The sequence below is a fragment of the Gavia stellata genome, chromosome 8, assembly GCF_030936135.1.
Source record: "Gavia stellata isolate bGavSte3 chromosome 8, bGavSte3.hap2, whole genome shotgun sequence".
NCBI lineage: Eukaryota > Metazoa > Chordata > Aves > Gaviiformes > Gaviidae > Gavia > Gavia stellata.
Genome location: NC_082601.1, coordinates 28,526,369 through 28,541,326, shown reverse-complemented (window position 1 = coordinate 28,541,326; position 14,958 = coordinate 28,526,369). Strand labels below are relative to the sequence as shown.

At 37.2% G+C, this 14,958-nt stretch overlaps 1 protein-coding gene across 1 annotated transcript in view; it reads right to left on the bottom strand.

Annotated features, from left to right (window-relative positions):
* NBEAL1 (neurobeachin like 1) overlaps positions 1-14,276 on the bottom strand; it is a 67,115-nt gene extending 52,839 nt beyond the window's left edge. Inside the window, exons 1-7 of the mRNA XM_059820570.1 lie at positions 14,226-14,276; positions 12,867-12,958; positions 7,271-7,432; positions 5,819-5,900; positions 5,500-5,627; positions 3,377-3,459; positions 819-904 (exon numbers count right to left, since the gene is read on the bottom strand). Coding sequence (XP_059676553.1) covers positions 819-904; positions 3,377-3,459; positions 5,500-5,627; positions 5,819-5,900; positions 7,271-7,432; positions 12,867-12,958; positions 14,226-14,276 — 684 coding nt within the window. The remainder of the gene's footprint in view (positions 1-818; positions 905-3,376; positions 3,460-5,499; positions 5,628-5,818; positions 5,901-7,270; positions 7,433-12,866; positions 12,959-14,225) is intronic.
* Positions 14,277-14,958: the final 682 nt, after the last annotated feature.

The window sequence follows — 14,958 nt, the reverse complement described above, 5'->3', positions numbered from 1 at the left end:
CCCCACCCTGATGTGCTGACCAGACTTCCTGACTTGATCTCAGGCTTTATCACTACAGACCTGTCTAGTGATGTGGGCTGGTCGATCCTAGGTACTACCACCAGACCTGCTCTGATCACCTTGTTCAGGTACAGTGAGACTGCACCTTTTGCCAGTAAGGTCAACTGCCTCTGCCTGCCTGGTAGTGATGCTCAGCCTCAGCCAGCCTTCCCTGGTGGAGCAGTGCCTGGCTTTGCTGCTCCCTGACAACATTTTAAAATGCTCTCTCTTCTGGATCATCAGAAGTAACATTTGCTTGTGACCAGACTAAGTAGCACATTACAGAAGTCAGCCAAGAGAGTGGATGTTGGCTTTGCTGATGATGAACATCCTCTTTTCTTCACATTCTTTCAAAGATTTTAAACAGCTTCCAAGCTATAAAGGCCCTGTGCCTCTTACTGAAACAGCTTAATTCCAACATTGGGAAGTAAACTAGATGAATTTAATGTGTTGATACAAAACTTACATCTTTGCAGGTGGAAAATCCTAATCTAGTTACCCACATTTTTTCTTCATTATGTTAAAATATTAGAGTAAGTTCATATGAATGTGTAGTTATTGTAGACAGCAAATTTATACTGTAATTTGAAAACAGGAACTAGCTTTTAGCATTTAGGGTTCATTCTGTGCAGTAGTATCTAACTTCACAAGACAAACAAACAATTCATAGTCAATAATAAATTTTTCTAATTTATGGGTTATGGGGTATTTATAAGCCTTAAGCAACAAACAGGCATTTGGCAGCTTCAGCAGCTGAAAAGAGTTTAGAACATCCTTACCTGACCACCAGCCACAATAGCTCCAAAGAGATGTAGCAGGCAACATTTTAGGCTTTCCTTGAGATGTTCACTTTCTTGAAAGCATTCTGATTGGAGTAAATAAAAAGGAGAAGGATTCCTTACTTTAGTCATATAAACTATGCAAAGTTTTTCCTCTCAAAAAAACCACCAAACAAAATAATAAAAAAAGCTCCTCTACTCCCTGTCATTATGCAAATTTTAAAAAATTTTCAACTATATAATCTCCACTTTCTTTTACATAAATCAGACACAAACACATCAATTCCAGCATTATCAAAGTAACAGAACAAGACCACATTTATCAGGAATTCACAGGGCCAGACTCTCAGCTCACATAAAACTTTTCATGCAGGCTGACAGAACTATAAACATACAACAACTGTTGATCTGATCCATAATGTAAAATGAGCCCATTTTGTGCATACTAATGAGAAACAGAAGGACATGCTAACATGCAAGCAGTTAGCAAGCATGACAAAGGTTAGAGCAATTTTGGCACAGGAAGTCTAATGCCATATGCCATGCAGGTAGCTCAGTAAAACAGTCCCTAAGCTTGCTCCCTGTAAGCCAAACTTCCCAGGGAAGCCTGCGCAGGTCTGTAACCTTTCTAGCAGTAGGCTCTTTAAAGACAATTATCCTACACCTCTTCTTATGCCATAGCTGATACAAATTAGTTATAAACAGCCTCAGGAACTCTTCTTAGCAATAGATATAACCTGGATAGCATTACAGAATCACAGAATCACTAAGGTTGGAAAAGACCTGTAAGATCATCAAGTCCAACCATAAAAAAAAACACCAAACCACCCACAAACCACAAAACACACCACAACCCACACCAAAACAACCCACCCACACCACACAGAACCATGCCCATCAAGCCACATCCCACAATTTGCTATAGCAATAACACTAGACTCAAAGTAGCTGCAACAAACTGCAAAGGATTATTTTATTTGGAATGAACCATCATAAAACTTCCAATAACTTTATGAGATAGAACTAATAATGACTTGGGTTTGTAAAAACTGAGATTTTAAACCAACAATAGAAACTGGAAATGCAAGAATTTTATATTCATTAAAATAATAATATAACCTTTAAGACAACTACCAATTATTGGCAAGTAAGATTTCTGATTACTTACTGAATGCATAAGACTGTTTTAAAAGAAAATTGCACAGCTATTCTTTAAATCTGGTCTTCAAAGGAAACAAAGCTTAGATGATCACACTGTTAGTCTGCTAGTTCCACCACTACCTTGACTTACAGACTCCGAATCTTTTGGGTAACATCAGACAAATTCAAAAGAGTAGCACCTAGCAGACTGTGAATATATCATTAGCCTGGGTAGACCAAAAAAGCCACAAATTAGTGCTGCCATGGCTGAATGTCTAAAGCACATGCTCAGCAATTTCTTGTTCTGTCTTTCCTGCCAGTTGGCCAACCAGCAGATGAGTAACTGCCAACTAATTAATACATTTGTAGCTCAGTAACAGTATATAACATTTAAGGGATTTAGGAGGAACCAGAGTGCAATGCACTGAATGGGAAGGAGAAAACCTGCAGATGACATTCCTCAGTAGCAGCCTTTAGAGTGGGTTTCCAGTGCTCTGGCACGAAGATAATGGCATTTTACTGGCATCAGCTCTTTGGTCTTTTTGGCAACTCGCCCATTTTACATACACAGAGAGGGCATGTCAAGGAACAGGAGGAGTATGTGACTTAAACCTAGAGAAACCAAATTCATAAATGCTACCACTCTAGGAATAGAACCTTCCTTTTTTATTTTCAGTTAAAGCAGAGTTTACAGAGAGCTGCAGAAAGGGCTGATTTCACTCATATCCCCACCCCTCCAGCATATTCCTGCTGCTTCAATTTTGTTGACACTAGCACTTTGGTGTGCTAAACTGGCAAACTAGCTGGGCATCCCACCTTCCCAAGATTTAAGTACAGAACATGGCCACATAAGTCCTCTTTTTCCACACAGCCAATCTGCAATGGTAAGAACACATGAATTCCAAAGTAGCCATCACGCTATTTAATGACTTATCCAGAGACAAAACAGAGCAGTTCCCCAAACTGCAGTCCAAGGAGCATTTGCTAGTTGGATTGCACAGAGTTTCCTTCTTTCTAGCTGTTAAATCATATTAAGAGACAAAAATGCATGAACACTTTCCTAAGATTATTTTTCCATGCAAGTTATCATTACAGTTACAGGGTTCTTACATGCAATCACTATATGTACCCTAATAAATGGGAAAGTTGGCAATTCACAGAACCAACCTTATTAAACCACATCATGCACTGAGAGACAGTCTGAAAAAAGCCAGGCATTCAAAGATGAGTAAGAATGGCAAGATGGTGATGCTCAGAGCAAAAAACAAGCAAACAAAGCAACCCACTTCATTCAGCCTCAGAAAGCAAGTAAGGGGTTTTTACATTTATCAGGCATTCATAGGGGAAAGGAACTTTGAATCACCAAGTTCATTCCTCCAAAGATGACTATTTTTAAACATGCTGTTCATAATACTTACGGTAAAAGAAAGGGACAAACTCAACAGTGAGGGAAGCTGGTTTATACTTCTGTCTGCTCTTTTCAACTGTACTAAGGAAACGTCTGCAATTACATTAAAAAAGATACACCAAAGAAATTAGATATGATACCTTTGTTTATGACTTACTTATTAATTTATGACTTCATAATAGAAAACACTGCCAAAAATCAGGAGTTATCTTTTGCCTACAGGATCAAAAAGAAAAATAGTGTAGTACTTCATCCTGAAAATATTAATCACAGCTAATCCCGTATTTACTGTTCTGCTCCTAGAAATATCTTAACTTTTTACAAAATGGTTTAGTTAAAAAAAAAAAAAAAAGAGTCAGGAATCTGTTATTTACTCCTTGCTTATTGTAACTAAGCCACCAGCTAGATTGCTACATTTCTTAACCATGCAATTTGAAATGGCACAAAACATGGGTTCACTGGGGACAAGGGGGGAGAACCATCAAATTAAAGGGATGTAATTCTAGGGATATAAACTTATTTTCAAAGATGCAACATATCTGTACTGTGATCTTCAATAATTTCTTTTGCCCTAATTCAACCAGGTCTTCCTACCCCATTCCTTTTGGCTTAATTTTTTCACCAGTTTAGAAAAATGGGCCAGTTTTTGAAAGGATAAAGCAATGGAAGGACCTTCATGTTGGCCAGTTACAAACAAACGCCTCTTAGTATATCCTCAAACTTAAGTTTGTTTGAACTTTTGGACTGCCAGTAAATATATTATAATATTTAAAAGGTATTTAACTCATATCCAGTTTCAGAAAGCATAACACCTTTTTGTGGTGTGATTATATTGACTCATTGCCAAATTCTGCACCTTCATTGGTTGTAAATTCATTGATTTGGAGTACTTATACTCTACCTAAGATACCATGAGATGTGCTGGCATTACCTGCACTAAATTTGGAAACAGTTTAGCAGTATGCTGGCAGGCCATATGCGAGAACTGGTATCAATTCATGCTCTGTCCTAGAAAAGGGGAATTCTCACGTCGCACAAAAGTACGAGAAGTTGTGATCCTTAAGTGCTCCTTAAAATTTTGTGCACAATGATTCAAGCTGTTATTGAGAATACTACCTTTTGCTTCCATAACAGCCTCATGAAACCTGCAATCCACACAGTATTATGGCATACTGCAGGTTTCAAGCTACAAAGAAACCCCAGCAGCCAAGGTATACAGCTCACATGATCCCCACTCTGCACGGAGTTAGATGAGTGACTTTATGCACAAATGCAAGTCACAGAGCTAGCACAAATCCTGTGCTAGCTCTACAGAATGTATGCTGTGAGAATTGACCTGAGGTTTTACAAGACTAAGTAACATGAGATATAATCTCTCTCTCTTTAGTTATTTGCATGCACAGGTCCAATATTTGATGCATGTCAAAATGGTCCTGATGGAAACAAAATTGAGGACCAAAAGGAAAAGCAGCTCTGAATGATAGCAGCAAGGAGCAAACAACAACTTCAGCCCTTGTACACAAAGCAGAAAGACACGTTAACTATGTAAGACTATGTACATTTAACACTATTGTAATTAATTAGGGCTAATACAGGAGAACTGTACATGAAAAAGATGTCTCAGAAATTTCTAAGAGGTGTCTGGAGAGCCAGTTATAGCAGATAAAGTGAATCAAGGAACAGGGCCTGTGCCTAGAATGGCAGAAATTAAGCATCTCAAAAAGACAACTTCCTAGCTCTCTACACTTCCCACCTTTCAAAAAGCTTCACCACTCAGCTTTCCATTAAATGGAAATGGATATATTAGTCCTCTGACAACTTCAGTGGCAACGAAGTTCAGTTTCAAGCACACTTGCTTCACGATGTTAATTTCAGTAGAAAAACTATTTCATTAATCTTACTCTGAAGAGTCTATCTTCAGGGGGAAAAAAAAACACTAAAACACAGTATCAAGTGCTCAAGGCTATCAATTTTAACAGTTGTAAAATGCAACAGCAGAAGAATATACACGCAACTACTTTTTATTTTAGTTTGACATCAGGCAGCAGTAGTTCCGTCAGAAACTTTACATACTGTTTATCTAAAGTTACCATAAACCACAGTATTTATAATCCTGTCCTAGTCCACACATACCCTGCAATTCGCTGCCTCCAGTTTCGATATGGATCGTAGAGACTTTCACAAAAAGCCAATGCATGTCTCACAAATTCTTCTATGGGGGTCTGATCTGCCACTTCTTTTTCTTTTGTTTTGCTTTTTAACTGAGGAGAAAAAGAAAGCTGTGGTCAGAAGATTTCTAGAAGTTGAAAATTAATCTTGATCTCCTCCAGAACAGTTCTAAGCCCACAAATTGTTCCCCACGCAACATTATTATTGAAAAAGCAGATCACGTAAGCAGGAGCAGGAAGTAGCGGATGGCAAAAATAACAGATGAAAACTGTTAACCACATACCTGTTGAATGTATAACGTAGTCATGGTGATAACATGGTTAATGTATGAACACATCCCAATCTCCTCCACATTAGCCAAATTTCTATGAAGACAACATAAAAAACACAGAAATGTACACAGTGTACCATTTGAGGCTAGTTCAAACAATGTTTATTTTAGCATTCTGCCTATAATCATACAAAAGTATACCAGCATTTCAAAAATACTCTCCAAAAGACTGCATGTACTCAAATGTTTATTTCTGTCACAGTAACAGAGCTCACAAGTTTTCTTCTAACAGGAAGAAAAAGAAAGGCCCGAGTCACTCTGCTGTAGGCCAATTCTATCTGGAATTTGGGGTTTCAGAGGTTAAGCAGATTCCCAGGACACTAAATAGAAAGCTCAGAAATGGCATCTGATAACCAAGACAGTAACTTCCACTACTCCCATATTGCTAGTGCATACACTTTCTAAAACTTTAGCAAACATATTACCCAGAAGCATTTATTCACTTTAAATTCTCCCAAGGAAAACAAACATCTCAAATTATTTTAGGACATAAATAAATTAACAGCAACAACAACAACAACAAAGTAACATGCACATGTTATTTCTCAGTCTTGAGGAGAAGTCACAAAGATCAGATACTGATGTGATGATGTAAAGAGAACTTTTCAGCAATTAAGTAAGACTGACAACAGTTTGTAATTCAGGAACACATTACCACCATCTACTCAGCTTATAGTTAACATTACAGGATAAATAGAACTTAAACACTGCCCTATAGCCCTTTGTATTGTTTCAGGGGTAAGGAGAGCCAAAGGACTAAAAAAACAGTGCTTCAAATACTCCTCAGAAAAGGAGATTCCCTATTGTATTTTACCACCTTCCTCTCTTAATGAAGTTTACAACAGAAGACTGAAGAAATAGTGAGGAATAGATCCCTAAAGCCAGTTTATTTACCTGCTTCAAGAGAATTACAAAATAAGGCATAAGTTTCAGAAGGAAGCCAGTTGCATTAATAGTGTAGTAAGTCAGTTTCCTAAGCTGTTTATGGAATTGTAAGTAGGTTAAGAATGTGAAACAGTTCTTCGTGTACAATTCTCTCGAGTTACTTCATATCCAATACTTTAACGTTAGAGTGTGCCTTTTCTTTTAGAAGTATTTCTTATACCAGGTACACCATATCTTGAATTCCCATAGATATATCTTATGTAACTACAAGGAATTTAGTGTCTATTCACCTTCTATTCCATTTCTCATGGCAAACATCATTGCTAAGATGACTGCATTGCTCCCCTCTCTCTCTCTTTTATTCCCTCTTTATTTTGAGGATCGAGAGAAGTGGCATTTCTCTGTTTCTACTGGAAAGTGTCAAATCACATTGTGTCATTAAAATCTACATTTATAGGCTGCATCAAGATTTCTTAAACAAAACAATAGCCTTGGTGAGGTAACAATCAGAACAAATACCTGCAAAGGATGATAAAGAATTTCACAAGTAAAAGTGACAGAGCCTGCTGCTGCTCTTCTAGTCCATCTGACATTTTCTGAACACACTGTAGCAGCTGGACCCTGAGGACCTGAAGAATGTTATCAGGAAGCAGTGATATTCCTGGAGGAACATCATCCACCCTAAAAAGAAAAAAACACATGCAAAATTGTTAATCATGCAAATGACATGTTACCAATCAATTCCAATGTGCTCATGTAGTGTTCCAATAAACCTCTGTAAGAAAGGTTACTGAACTGATGGCTCACAAACACTTTCTAATGAACCACAAGGAATTGCCTCGTGGCAATATGACAGATTGAGCTTCCTTTTCCCCAGCAATGAACTGCATTGAAAAAAGTGTTAAAAATTCATTAAGTGGATTCATAAATGCTCCTCCATGCAATGATCTGCTAAATGGCCACAGAGAAATCGCATGATCTTCAGCAGATAAACAGGTAGCCTGGGAGATCCCTAAATGAGGAAAGGGATGGCCACAATGGAATGAAACATGAAAACTAAACACAAGGGGAACATTTTCAACTTTCTACTGAAGAATATAAGTGTCCAAATAAATGAGATGCCAATTATTAAACAGTTACTGAAGACCAGTTGATATTCATCCACCGTGAACCTCATGTCTATCTTACTTGAATTACAAAAAGCTGTACAAGATAAGATTAAATACAAAAAGCAAGCTGTTCACAATAAGATTAAACAAAGGAAGACTTGAAAAATCAGGGTCTGAATGTGCAGGAAAGGGAGCTCTCAAAAATCCACCTGATTCTTGGCACACTGATTTTGCACAAAAAGCTGACTCATCCTTACTAGTTTCTGGATATCATTAAGCCAGTAAATACGTTTTTTCTGCTATCTAATTATTTTTAGGAGACAAAATAAGACTATTGTGTTGGTGTTAAACATAACAACTCTACCAAGGCCAGACATGGCCCTGAAGAACATTAGGTACTCTTGCCTATTGTTTTTGCTAAACTGAAACCTTTTTTAGAAATACACCAGTGAGAACCAAAAAAAGAAAAGAAAAAACCACAAATAAAAGCAGTAGCTAAGCCAATGCTCTAGGAACAGCCATATAGAAACCCATTTCAGCAACAGTATAGAAATATATAGATGTGTTAGAACATCGTCTGGAATGAAGACTGTTTGCCCACTGTTGCACATGCTAAAGACAGTTTGCCTTTGGCATCAGCTGTTTACCCTGACACACTCTCTATGAACTCTACACAGGAAAAGGAAGACACAAGCAAGAGCCTTACAGCTTACAAAAGCCTTCAACATGGCCAAAGCCAGGGGGAAAACTGCAACAAACAAAAAACTCAGCTAGCTGAAAAACTCGCTAATATGACACCTGCATACATACATTTGTGTAAGACTAAGCATCAACAAGTGTGGAGAAATGCAATGGCTGACACTAAACACTGTGATACTGATTATTTGAGGCAAATAGGAAACAACACATTGTTTATCTTCTAAAGTTGAAAAGGAAGCCTATATAGAAGGGAAAAACTGAGACCCAATTTAGTAAAACAGCTAGACAGGTATAAGTGACAGCAAGCTCCCTGTCCTAGAAAACAAGTGCTACCTATATGTATACAGAGGACCAAATACTGTTCATTCCCTTGCCTCTTCACAGAGCTGTGCAATTTGCTTTTCAGATCCTGGGATTCAGAATCTCAAGGGATTCAGAAAGTTTTAACACAAATTTTATAGGGCCTGGGCTCTAAACTTATAGAGATGCTAGCCACAAAACTGAAAGCAACTGCTTTTTTTCCAACACAACTGCCAAGAAAGAAATTTTAATTTCTGTGTTAGCAGCTTCACCCCTCAAGATGCCAGCAGATCCATACCCTCTGGGACTATAAGCATGGCTCCTCATTATCTGATAATTCACCGTCTCTGTATTAGGAAGACCATAGTTTTTGAGAGCTGAAATCATATATCCAGAAGTAATTTCCCTAAAATAGCCAACAAGTCTTTTTCAGTAAGATCATAAAATGCTTTACAAGAGAGCAAACAGCATACCCTTCATGCCTCATGTTGCAAAGAATGCTTTCTCTGCAGTAGCTGCCTGTCTGTGCTATTGCACAACCCATGAGAACTTACTGCCATATGCAAGACTAGCACAAGAAATACTAATCGGTATACTAATAGTATACTCAAACTGAATATACTATGGAGTATATAAATAAACATTAATAAATAATGAAAGTTCTTTTCACTCCAGAGCAAATTACTACTATATCACCACAAAAATCTAAAAGCTAAATTTGTGGACATGTAATATCAATGTTTCCCGACAAGACTAGCTGTGTAAACTAAGTATTCCAAAAGGAAGAAAAAAAATAAATCTCAAAAATGATACCTTAACTGAACTTCTTATTTAACTGTTGGTACCCTCCCTCAAAAATACGAGAAAGACCTCAACACATTTGGGTTCTTTTTATTTATAACTTCCTTGCATTACATTAACATGGTTATGCAGCAATATAAACTGCCATCTCAGGTGTTTGAAAGAAGTTAAATTAGTCTCTAAATTGTATTAGCCTATTACAGCTCAAGCGCACTGGAACTTTCAACCTCTCCTCTGCCAGTAGTAAGCACTTTGGAACGAAGTGTTGTAGAAAACCAGGCTTTACTTTTCAACAACCATGAAACCATGTATGTAATCAGCATTCCTACCACGATTCCTGCATCATTTTTATGCGGGTTTGAAGTAAGTAATTTAACAAAGTACGGTTTCTATGGTACTTTGCATAAGCTTCCTTTAAGCTCCTTTGCTCGAGGTGATGAAAATCAAAAGCAGAAAAAGAGCATGACAACACTGTGGAGGCCTTTGTTGTTTCTAAAAGTATTAAACCAAATGACAATTCCTCTCCTTCAACGTGGGGGAAAACACCTCCCACCAGCTGGTAAAGGTTTTATCCTTTTCCTGGTAAATACATATGAGACGAATAAATGTTTTTAAGGAAAGAACAGAGAGGTGCACTAATCTTTTGTGCTCAATGCTCAAAGCTGTCAGCATAGCTATTTTCACCTTTTCAGTAAAACCACCTCACTTTTTCAGTAAAATCATTGGAAACACCATTAATGAAGCATTTCACTTAAAAATATAGGGTAGATGCACAAACATGGAGGTAGAACTGAAGCTGTGTAAGTGTATAAGCTGGATAAGTGTATAAGCTCTACTTACACAGTCAAATCATACCACTGGATACACTCATCTTTATTTAGTTATTTCCTAATTCTGCACTATGTACCATCTTTCAGATTTCCCAAGCAGATTTCAGGAAATTATATATTTTAATTTACAGAAGAAATACGCTTATTAGTTAAATCAGCAAGTGACAGTGCCAATTAAGAGTCCTTCTTTCAGGAAAAAATCGCTAATAGTTTCATTACATTTCTTAAGTGGTGTTTTCTTGGATGCTAAAACCACCATGTATGTTTCACATTGATACAAAACTTCATGCCTATCTTCCTAAAGGTTAGTTTTGCCCAGCAATCTGTACAAGCTTTCTTCTCCCTACACAGTTTCTCATTATTTCCTGGCATTTGACCTTCAGTATACAAGGTCCTTCAGGCATATAACTGTAAAGCATACCAAGATTTATGTAAGGGGGAAAAAAAGTATTAGTCCACTCAGTTTCTCATTTTAGCTAACATCATATATTATTTCCAAGACCAAAAGACAGACTTAGTTATTTAATAACCAACTCCAGTAAAAAACGTTGAGTCCACAGGGTCCTATGGCCCCAAGAGAAGAGTCAATGGAAATAAGCATTTGGTGGTTCCACACTGACCTACTTGTTCTTTTTTGTGGGCTCAGTAATATCAGTTCCACAATGTAAATGCCTGCAATATGAATTGACAAACCCCAGAAACATGCCACTTTTCACATGCCTGATTATCTCACAAATGCAAATAAGGGCAGAAACTGCAATTCTTTGTTAATTCTAGTATCTGCTCTCAAACAGTATAATTTTTAATCCAGCCATCAAAGCACAGGAATGATCTGCCTTCATCCCTATGTTGTTTTGATAGGTTCTCTCTACATCTGTCACACAAATGAGTCTAAATCCACATGGGGCTATTCTTCCAGACTAAATCACTAATCCTGTCATTAACCTCAGAAAAATACACTATTTTAATGCTCACAAAACCGTCATTTAGCACAATGAAGATGCTGCTATTGTTCTGCATAACTAAGCTTCATGGGTTTTTTATCTTTTGTTATGTTGCTGAAAAAAATGAAAATCATGAACACACATAAACCAAAAAACACTTAAAAATCAAAGTACCAAGATACTCTTCTCCTCCGCTGTTCAGATTTCCATATTAAATAGTATGTTAAAGATAACCCGTGTTAAAGGATAAACTTTTTTCCTTAACTAAACACAGTAAGATGTATTTTTGATGCTGCAAAGAAAACAGATCTTCTGAAAGAGCACAGAATTAATTTTAAGGTCTTGCTTATTGGTAATTGCACTATGTATTCTGCCTTCATATAGGCATTACAAGAAAAATTTTAATACAAAGAGCCAAGAAGCCCAGTTTTTATCCACTGAGATCCAGTTGCTGCATTCTTTATTTCCTTGTAACAGTAGAGGTTATCACTTACACTTCAAACAGGATCTGATCCAAAGCCCATTAAAGAATTTCCATTGATTTCAACAGGGCTTGGACTTCAGCCATCATACAGGGAGAGCCATTCTTTGCATTCAAACAGCAGTAGCAGTATCAGCTCTAACACTGACACCAGTTCTCATGATTTCTGAATCCTGTAACATTTGTTGTTTCTTAAAACCCTTAGTTCATGCAAGCATCTCAAAAGCAAGAGAAGACATCTGGTGCTTAAGTTTCTATTCCTCATTTGCAAAGTTTGTCTTGAAAACACAATCCTTAGAACACAGCAGACAAATTCAAAATACTAAATATGGAACTCCAAAATTAGACTTCAATACCACTTTATGATTATAACTGAGAACATGTGGTCAACCACATGAGTGAAGTCAGCAATACTATTGCACTGAACTGAAGTCTTCACGGATGCAAACAAAGAAACCACTTTAAAGTCTATCATTTGTGCATATTTTAATTTTTAAAAGGTTTTCAGCTAAGATATCCAAATATTTCATTAAGCATTTCATCTCATCCTTAATCTTAAAGCAACCCCTAAAATAAAATTACAAAACTCTCTACCTACATCACACTTCTCTTCAGTCACTGCTGATACAGACACTAAGCGCTAATACTGACTAATACTACTTCATATGCAACATTTAACAAGTACTTATTCAAAAAATGCACAAGGAATAATGATTATATTTCTACGAGCAAGAACAAGTGAATACTCATGCCATCTCCTGATACAATGCAAATACCAATATTTGCCTAGTTTCATCATTCCCTTGACCTTCAAAAGAACAGGAGTGCCGCTCAACAACGAAAGACCTTTCTTGAGTTTAAAGGCAGTATCGCCATTGAACAAGGCTGGGCTCTCAGCCAGGTCTGTTTCAGATATCAAACAAAGATGAACAGGTCTGTAATTCTACGTACCTAGTTGGCAGCTTCTCGAAGTCCACATCTAGAAACTGTTCATAGCTAGAAACAAAACTATCCAACCAGAGCTTCAGGTAATCTGGATCTTTCTGTAAAAAAGAAGATAACATTAGGCAACATTGCACTCAAAGTCATCCAACAACAACTCTGAAATGGAAAGCTTTTCTTTAAGGCATTTCAACTGGGAGAAAGGAGGAAATACACAGATTTTTACAACGAAAATAAAAAAAAACTGTGTCCTTTGAAATTCTCAGCAATGTTGTGCTGATGTGACATTCTTGCTCTATTCATCAGTTCATGTGTTTCCACTTCCTGGTACTAATGCCAGCCAAAGCTTTTTAGCTTCTCCCCCTGCCAACAATCTTTACTTACTCTCCAGAGTAATACATACCAGCTTTACACAATTACTAATATATTCTAGTCTTGATAGCACAGACATTAGTACACAACACTTTATGACTTAAAAAATTAAATAAGAACTCCAACGACAATCCTAATCACAAAATAATTTGCTTTTTGCTTCATTCATTGATCAATATGTCAGCTAACAGCCAATTAGAGCCAGGTGAAGTGTTCCAAGATGCAATCCAGAGTTTGTGACTTGTATACTAGATACCTACAAAACAGATAAGAATTTAAATTTAGGCTTCCTACTTGTTCTTAGTAGAGCACACAGACTGTTCATGACCAGCAGTTCCTCAGGGCTGGGTACTGAGCCAGCAGGGAGGACAGATACTAGAACCTGTAGGATTGCCAAACAGACAAGACTTGCAAAAGCAACAGGTATATTGTATGCCAGAAGCATTTGGCTGATTAGATGTTGGTAACTTAGGGCTAAGATAACAGTAGAAAAAAAAAAATTATTTCTTCTAGCTTCTACTAATCTATCTGCTGTAGTAACAAGGCTTCTCTTACACTGCACTATTATAATGTTACCACGTTCAGGGTCATACCCTGGCAAACCCAAGATAGTCAGACAAGTCATCTCTGAGCTTGGTAGCCCTAAACCTGAAATGATGTCCAAGCTTTTTACTTCCAAAACCACCTCTGTTTGTCATTTACCCCAGACCATTATAAGAAAAGTAAAACAGGATATTCTAACACAGAAGAAATTCAAGAGACATTAAGAATATACTCTGAAGGAGCCACCTTGCAATATAAACTTCCACAGAAAAAAGGTGTGCCCCTGGGGAGCTGGGGAAAGATGCTAAGGAGCTTTAAATTTTTTTTTCTTATTCTTACAGAAAATTCCACTCCATCCACTTTGGAACTGGATCACTACAGTGTGGGAGTAGTACACCTGGGATTATCTAGGAAAACAAGTTCAATTTTAGTGAAAGCACTGTAAAACTCAGCTTCACTGCAGTATATTAGTTTACTGTCTTTTAATTGAAGATGAAATGTCATTATCAATGCAACCTAAGAAGCCTGAGGCAGTGGCTGCTGCCATTTTAATGTCTAATGAAACTGAACAACCTCTAATACACTCTTTTGTCACTCTCACTGTTTCCTATCTGAAAGCTCAAAGCAAGTTGCTTACAGATGGGAGAAAGGAGGATACTTTCATGTGATGTGTATACTAGATATCTGTAAAACAGACAGAAATTTAAATTTAGGCTTCCTACTTGTTCTCAGTAGAGCAGACAGGCTCTGTTCATGACGAGCAGTTCCTCAGGACTGGGTACTGTGCCAGCAGGGAGAACAGATACTAGACGACCACAAATCACCACAGGAAAATTCTGTCAAAATACACTATTTGAGATAGTCTCACTTTAGAAGTCAAGCTGCTTTATTTTCAAAAGCAAGCTGCCAGACCATAGCTAACATATTCCTCCACAAGGACTGTACAGTCATGTCCATTAAAACATATCCATGCAGTCCCACATTTTATGTTATAAATAATTTTCAAAGTAACTTCAAAATATTTGCCTAAAGCATTCTAGATTTTAAATGATTTCTAAATCTACTCCATAATTTATAAAATTTTGCAAATGTTTTAAACTCTTTTGTTCATCCTTCTCTTTTCCCTTTTCTGTATCTCCTCACTTTTGCTCGTTGCCTTTACATTACCATAGATGTTTCCAAACAA